At 37.5% G+C, this 7,605-nt stretch overlaps 1 protein-coding gene across 1 annotated transcript; it reads right to left on the bottom strand.

The window, feature by feature from the left end:
- Positions 1 to 2,885: 2,885 nt before the first annotated feature.
- On the bottom strand, positions 2,886 to 5,954 carry LOC148032623 (jasmonate-induced oxygenase 2-like). The gene is made up of 3 exons (XM_087683242.1): positions 5,101 to 5,954; positions 3,547 to 3,871; positions 2,886 to 3,169 (listed from the first exon to the last, which is right to left on the bottom strand). The coding sequence occupies exons 1-3, from the start codon at positions 5,658 to 5,660 to the stop codon at positions 2,906 to 2,908; spliced, it is 1,149 nt and encodes a 382-aa protein (XP_087539368.1). The 5' UTR covers positions 5,661 to 5,954; the 3' UTR covers positions 2,886 to 2,905.
- Positions 5,955 to 7,605: the final 1,651 nt, after the last annotated feature.

Raw genomic sequence — 7,605 nt, 5'->3', positions numbered from 1 at the left:
CAAGAGTCCCCCCTCATATCACCTTATCAATGTTTCTCAATAGAGGATCCATGACCTTTGCAAATAGAAGTGGGGCAATTGGGCGACATGGCAATTTGATCTTTTAAGACAAAAAAATTTAGAGACCAACCCATTAATTGCCACCTCTTTGGAGCTATTGGAAAATAATGACTTAGTCATAATGTAGAGATTCTTGCTAAATCCATCAGCCTCAAGAATAACGAGGATGAACTCCCATTTAACCCTACCATAAGCCTTGTCAAGGTCCATCATTCTCAAGAAAAATGAGAATGAACTCACATCTAACCCTACCATAAGCCTTTTCAAGGTCCATATTCAACAATATGGCATCCTTCTACCCACTTTCCATCACTAGATCTTTGACTAATCTTAGATTGAACACTCGATCTTGAACTATGTTTGAATAAGAAATAATATTGCTTCATATGTATCACTTTAGGAAGGAAGAATTTGATTGAAGGCGAGCTAGTGAAAAGATCACATCACTCATGTCTTCTATTGCACTTAGCATTGACTTATTGTTTGGCCATTGTAATAGTAGATAAATGATTTCTAAACACGCATGATATATCCCAATCATTGGTATATATAGCATGAACACCATCCTATAGTGAAGGGATAATATCATTTTGCTAATTTGCCTTTAATGCACTAAAAAAGAGCCAAGGGAACCATTCTTTCTTAGGCTCCTTTTACCAAAGTCAAATATTTATTTTTCTCAAACCAAGCTATCTTATTTTTACAACTAAGTTGATTGTTTTAAACAGATGGACTAATGTTGGATTAATGTTCTATGTTTTCGTGCTTGTTTGGTACAAAAATCTTTTGATTGCTATTTTATCTAATGCTACCAAACTAGGAACATACTACATGGACGAGCCACTATTTTGAAGGTTCTTCAATACATCAACATTTCTCTTTATGTTTTTTGTATTAACCAAGTCAAATTCCAGGTGGATGGGCTAATATGTGAGTTTTTTCTTTCGAAAGCTTGCTTGTTGCAAACATTTTTTGATTAGTTTTTTATTTATCCATATAATTTAATAAAAGAAATTAGATAAGGGAGACCAAAATATTTCATTGTTGATTATATGTTTCAAAAGAAATATGGATTTTTAGTTTGGTACATCTATATTTTCTAATCGTCAAGAATATGGTGACATAATTTTAGTATTACTTAGCCACCATGATTCAATATGTGACTAGCTTGCACAAGTGGTGGTTGCAAAAAGTGAACCAAAGTTGGCATACTTACACTTTACGTTGGGTGATATGCCCTATCCATATGCATAATGCTTGGCTCCTTGATAAAAGCCAAAAATGTTATCCATGTGCCTTAAAACCACATTTATCATCTTTCTCACTTTGAAACCTCATCTCATATTCTTAGCACTTGTGAGAAGCCCAATCTCCCATTGCATGCCATCATGCACTTGGAGATAAAATTTGTAGTTACTATTATATCCAAGAGTACATACATGTGTTGAGTTGGCCATATGTATAGTGTATTTAGGCAATCAACAATACATCAATTGATGAGGACATTACCAAATTTTTAGCTCATTGAACCCTCATAACTTAGAACCACTCATCTAAATCCATGGTAGCTTATAGTTGTGTTTTTCTAGGCTCATTAGCATCCGCAAGTAGTAATACCACCCCACAAGAGAAACTATCAAGCATAAGAGCCCGTAACAAGAAACATAGAAAGAATTTTGTATGTCAATGCTAGTAGTACCACCCCATAAAAGAAACTATTAAGCATAAGAGCCATAAAGAAGAAACATAGGGAGGGTTTTTTAATGGTGATGATTGATGCACATTAAATTTGTGATTGCATGAATGCTAAGATGTATAGCAAGATTGTGGCTTCAACGCCTACGATGAGTTTTAGTCTTTTGCCATGTTTACTACATCCCATCATAACAATATGACAACATAACCACTCAACATTCTTGCATTTTCATCATCTACATCATTATTCTAATGAAATCCCCAATGAAATTCGTTTCAATAAGAGAAATAGTATTGGATGTGGTGCATGTATTGAGGCATTACAAAATGTTTTGAGAAATGCCTTATAAATTACACATGAATGCTTTGAAATGTTTTCTACAAGTGCGTCAACTTTTGTTGATGCAAAAATTGCTTGTAAAAATTTATTTACCATAAAGATACAACACCTGGAACTAGATGGTTTTTTTTGTAGTAATTGGAAACCAAAAATGTCATTGAGAGTGATTTTCTCAATAGGGTGAAACACCCTTCATTAGAAAAAAACCCCTTGTTCATTGGGTAGCGCTTGACTCAACCAAGTTAAAGAAAATGATAGAAAGAACTAATGCAAACATGCAAGACTCTATAGTGTTGGCATTCAGCATTCACCCATTTCATAGGTTGGATGGGAAATCTTAAGTGTTTGCATTATCATGAACCAATAAAGAACTATTAATTTAGAATCATATCACAATTACACTCATATTGTATATTTGTATAATGATAAGGGGCATATAGTCTTTAAAAGTAAGAAGAAAATTAGGGCATGTCTCATGTGAATTTCAATGGTTTCGACATATTAAAAAAGGCATCCTCAATTATTTGAACAAATTTTTGTCATTTATGATGAATATCTATATGTAGAACTTGGCCACAAACTAAGTTTTTATCACTTCTCAAAGATGAAGGGAAAACTTCACACTAATGAGGACTTTAATAAAGATTAAAAATGATTAAAGACTAGAATGTAAATCAATATAGTCATGTCTAGGGGGTAGAGATAGAGACAAAGAAGCATGTTAAATTACATTTTAAATAAATGTGAAAGATCTTGGTACTCTTCACTTTAAACATGCAAGAAACCAACATGAACCAAAATATAAATAGCCTAGCCATTAGAAATTGTGTTGCTCGTTTTAAAAGATTCTACATAACCTTTGCCATCTAGGCCCTTTTTAAAGAAAGAAGCTAAGAACTCACCAAAGGTCATTGATCTATAGAGAGGTGGGTGCTTATCATCTAGAAGCTCCTGTGCTGGTGATATAATTGTGTCATCAGCTGGATTGCAAAAGACTGCCATTGTCATACGAGGGGTGTGCTTATTGACCACTGCTCGATGCTCCACACTTTTGTACTTGCCATTGCTAATAATCTAAAAATTCATGTAAATTTTGTTAGATTGACCTTGTAAAGTTGCAAATCGCTCTTGATTTTTGTTAGATTGAGCATCTAAAAAATTCATGTAAATTTTGTTAGATTGAGCATGTAAAGTTGCAAATCACTCCTGAATATTACACATATGGTAAAATTAAAATTTAAGAATCTCTTCAACATGATGACGAAATCTTGTATTTATCTATATGGTCTTAGATTTTCTAAACTAATGGAGAAGTGCTTAGCTTTTGTAGAATGTAGGATGGAGACAAGAATCACACTTCCAAGGGGTAGATTGAGTTTTCCTTTGTCCTTTCACTAAAATAAAGAAAAGAAAGGGTGTAGACATTATCTAAAACACATAACTATATGTACCTGCAATTGGTCAGCGATGTTGACCACTATTGCATTTTGAATGGGCTTAACACACACCCATGCATCATCTTTCTTTACTTGTAAACCCATAACCTCATCTTGGAGCAAAAATGTCATGCCACCTGCATCTGAATGGGGACCCAACCCCAAGGTAACATGAGGTTGAGGGCAAGTTGGATAATAGTTGATTCTTAATAGGAGGCTAGCACCCTTGCCAAAAGCAGTCTCAAGATATGTTGACTTTAAGCCCAAGTTTAATGATAGTACTGCCATCAAAATCTTATAGAGTTTATGTATCTCTTGTCCATATTGGTCCATGGTTTTCCTGCCCCAAAAACATGAAAAATGGATTGGATGATTAGGATATTCAAGGTGGAGTTATGAAAGAAATAGAGACCTACAATTTAAATGATATAGAGCAAGATAAACTATTTACATAGCAAAAGATCATATCTTGACATGTAAAGAAGCATAAAGAAACTAATACATTGTCAGCATTTCTAACATATTTACAACATAGATGTTTAAGTGCATTAAGGTGGCATTTCATATATCTACTACAACGAAGGAAAGTTAATTTGTTATTATGCTTAATTAGGACATGCATTTACACAAGTTTGAACCTAATGAGAGCATAACGGCAAGTGCTCTCTCTCTCTCTCTCTCTCTCTCTCTCTCTCTCTCTCTCTCTCTCTCTCATATTACACTACTGCAGGCATAATATTAGTCATAAATGAAACTCAAATATGCTAGAGGGTCAAAGAAACCACAAATAGCTTTGATTTGTTTGACTAACTCCATACCTCTTTAATCGACATGTACATGTGATGCAATGTATGAAAAAAGATGCATTGTTGCATTTGATTGGATGTCCACACTCACAAAGTCCTACTATCCAAGGTCTCTTACTCAAGTTCTTAATGCTACTAGATTTCCAATGTAGAAAACTTATGAAATACTAGATATTTTTATGTGATTGATGTTCAAACTTTTTGCAAAAATATCTTCAAGTTAGGTCCATAACTTTAGTTAGCTCATCATGCAATGAAAGAATTCATCACTCAAACATGGAATAATGCATGAGATTAGATAGGCAAAGAAGAGATGGATTAATTTGTGAATGTGTGTGTGAGATAGAGAGACTAACAAAGTTAAGAGATGGATGAATGCATGATTTAAATCTTAAACTCTTGATTTTTAAGGAATGAAATAGTAAGCTTAAAAGAGCCGCAAGAGATGAACTGATTTGTTGGTTTAAGTAGCTTTCAGATATGGATTGATGCGTTGGGTTGAAGTGGCTTGAGGGACAGACTAATGCATAAGATCCGCAATGGATGATGCTCAAGAGATGGAGTGCATTGCATGTTTTAAGTAGCGACAGAGTAAGATTAACTTATGGACTGACGATGTATTGATTCAAGCAGCTTAAGAGACAGGCTAATACACAAGATCGATACTGGCCCGATGCACTGCATTGGTTAATTTAATGTAACAGATATGTAGATTAAAGAAGAATTATAAACGAGATCAGACTGACTGATTCAGCTCACTCACCGATAAGACGGGGGCTGATCAGGCCAGACTTGATCCATGTCGCGATCCTCAGGGGGCCAAAGGTAGTGCAAGAAGTAGTCGCCCCAGTCGAGAATGGTGCCCTTTGCCACTCCCATGCGGCTGCCATAGCCGGTGAGGGACCCTGGCGTGTTGGCGAAGGCCTGCTTCTCCTCCAGAGGCAGCTGGAAGAACTGCCTGGCCACCGCCCTGACTCGCTCCATGAGGCCCGGCGCCACCGGGTGATTCACGAGCTGGAAGAAGCCCCACTCCTCGCAGGCTCTGGCGATGGCCCTCCTGGCCTGATCGTCGTCATCACCCCACATGCAGAGCGCAGAGAAGTCGATGACCGGGATCTGGTGGAGCTGGGGGGGAGGAGGATATAATGGCGGCCTGTCTGATGGTGGGCGGATGTAGCTTGGAGGCACCGCCTGAATGTGCTGCGTCTCGGCCAGCTCTTGCACGCTTTGCACTGGCTCCTCCCACTCGTCTAGATCATCGTCCTCTTCTTCTTCTTCTTCTTCTCCTCCTTCTAAACTCGTAGTCTTCTCGCTACGTTCCATCGTTGGAGCTTGGGTTCCAACACATCTGCAGAAAGGTTGTGGCTCGGTAGATAATCCTTTTCACAAACACGGAGAGAGAGAGAGAGAGGGAGAGAGGGGGGGGGCGAGGACCCTTAAACCAAAGCATCGGAGGAACAGGGTCTGCAAATATTTCTTTCACGTAAATACATGCCTGCCTCTCTCTCTCTCTCTCTCTCTCTCTCTCTCTCTAAAGAGAGAATTTCAACAGTGTTGGAGTAGAAGGGTCCCAAGTAGACTATCCCTTTCATAACACTTTGAAAGGCTTGACAATGCACCCAACAATTGCCACACAGAAGGGGCGAGAGAGAGAGAGAGAGAGAGGGAGAGAGAGAGTGCAAAGCACCAAGCTGGTACAGCTTTTAGAAAAGGCAAAGGAGAAGGAATCAATATACAGTATTTTAACGCGATTCTGGATTTTCAGCTCTCTCACAAATTCGTTCCATCCTTCTACATAAATATATTCTTCTTCTTTCACCTACAAGCAAAAAAAAAAAAAAAACCTTCTCAGGTGCTTATCCTTGTAGCTTGTCCCCGTTTGGCATGTTGCCGCTCGTCATGTGGGGCGCCCTACTTTCATTCTTGCTATCACAAAAATCTATAGCCATTTCTGCCTCTCTCCGATCCTGAGATTCCTTAAAACCCTACTGTGACTTTTTTCACGTTTTAATTAGTATTCTCCATCGTTATCGCCTTACGATGGGTTTGATTTACACCTCCTCCACATGGGGCGCCTTTCCGCTATATATCACAGGTACAAAAGTAAAAGCAACAAATATTTGCAGCATTAAAGGGCAGGACTCCGGAGGGTTTCCACCAATCGGATTTAACATAAAGGTTCACAAAACGCAATGTAATGTTTTTAACATTATCACATACCTCACTCACGGTGTGACCTGACTACTAGAGTGAATTAACTTTTCATTTTCCATGTCATCCACGAACGTCATGATGTGCCAATTAAAAACTCCTCATGGTTTTTTGCATGGGGCCCAACACAGTGCCCAAACTCTCATGGGTAGTTTTTAACCAAATGATAAATCCCTTACCTTCTATGGTGCTTTTGTCACCTTTAGTGGTTCTTTGTGTAACTACAGTTTTCTAGTAGAAAGTACAACCCATAATGATGGTAGTTTTGGTCACTTGTATAATGAAAAAGCAAGAGTCATAAGGTCATCTATGTGACATTTCGTAATGACTAAAAAACATCCTTTATTCAATGCAAGACGCAACTCATGCGATGACTTTCAAAAGCATCACTTAAGCGATAACAACACATTTTTTCAAATTAACATCACTTAAGGAATGTCTTGGAGAAGTGTCGCTTAAGGGACAACAACTCAATTTTTCAAATTAACATTACTTAAGCTATGTCTTCTAGATGTGTCACTTAAGTGAAAGCAACTAAACTCTGGTTAGATAACATTGCTTCTAGTCACATTAATGATTTATTAAGTAAACAAGTTTAAAATATCTAGGATTTTATCAAAAGCACTTATACAAATCAATCATTCTACTTACAAACGAATCCAAAGGAGGTAAGTCACATTTTAGCCCTTTACGACAATGAAACTATCCATACAACTAATATGTAATTAAGAAACAAAAATAAACGAGTGATGGAGTACCACAAGGTGTTGGCAGCCTTTCTTTAAGGGCACACAAGAGGTGTGGTAGAAATTATGGACAAATCTAGAGGCATACCAACCATTTTAGCAACTTGTCACCCACTTTTATGCAATCTTTGGAGGCACCATGGTCCAAGTGAGTCTATTGGAGTTAACAGAGTTTCACATCACAATTACTTTTTGAAGTAGAGTTCTTCCCCTTCTCCTTTTTAAGCTTACATGCAAGCTCCCATGGATTTGGCTCAAGAAATCTCTACTTCCCTCTATGATATCTACCTTTCATCATTTTCGAATGTCTC

The sequence above is a fragment of the Lygodium microphyllum genome, chromosome 8 (genome assembly GCF_053477565.2).
Source record: "Lygodium microphyllum isolate KBCC chromosome 8, Lygodium_microphyllum_v1.1.10, whole genome shotgun sequence".
NCBI lineage: Eukaryota > Viridiplantae > Streptophyta > Polypodiopsida > Schizaeales > Lygodiaceae > Lygodium > Lygodium microphyllum.
Note: the sequence above shows the minus strand (reverse complement) of the source record. Positions and strands in the feature narration are given on the sequence as shown.

What these genes read in the sequence shown, in the direction of transcription:
- LOC148032623 (XM_087683242.1), bottom strand. Translation starts at nt 5,660, where the DNA reads ATGGAACGTAGCGAGAAGACTACGAGTTTAGAAGGAGGAGAAGAAGAA. An exon ending in GATCAGCCCCCGTCTTATCG is followed by an intron (nt 3,872 to 5,100) that starts GTGAGTGAGCTG and finishes TTTTTGGGGCAG; the next exon opens with GAAAACCATGGACCAATATG. An exon ending in ACATCGCTGACCAATTGCAG is followed by an intron (nt 3,170 to 3,546) that starts GTACATATAGTT and finishes ATGAATTTTTAG; the next exon opens with ATTATTAGCAATGGCAAGTA.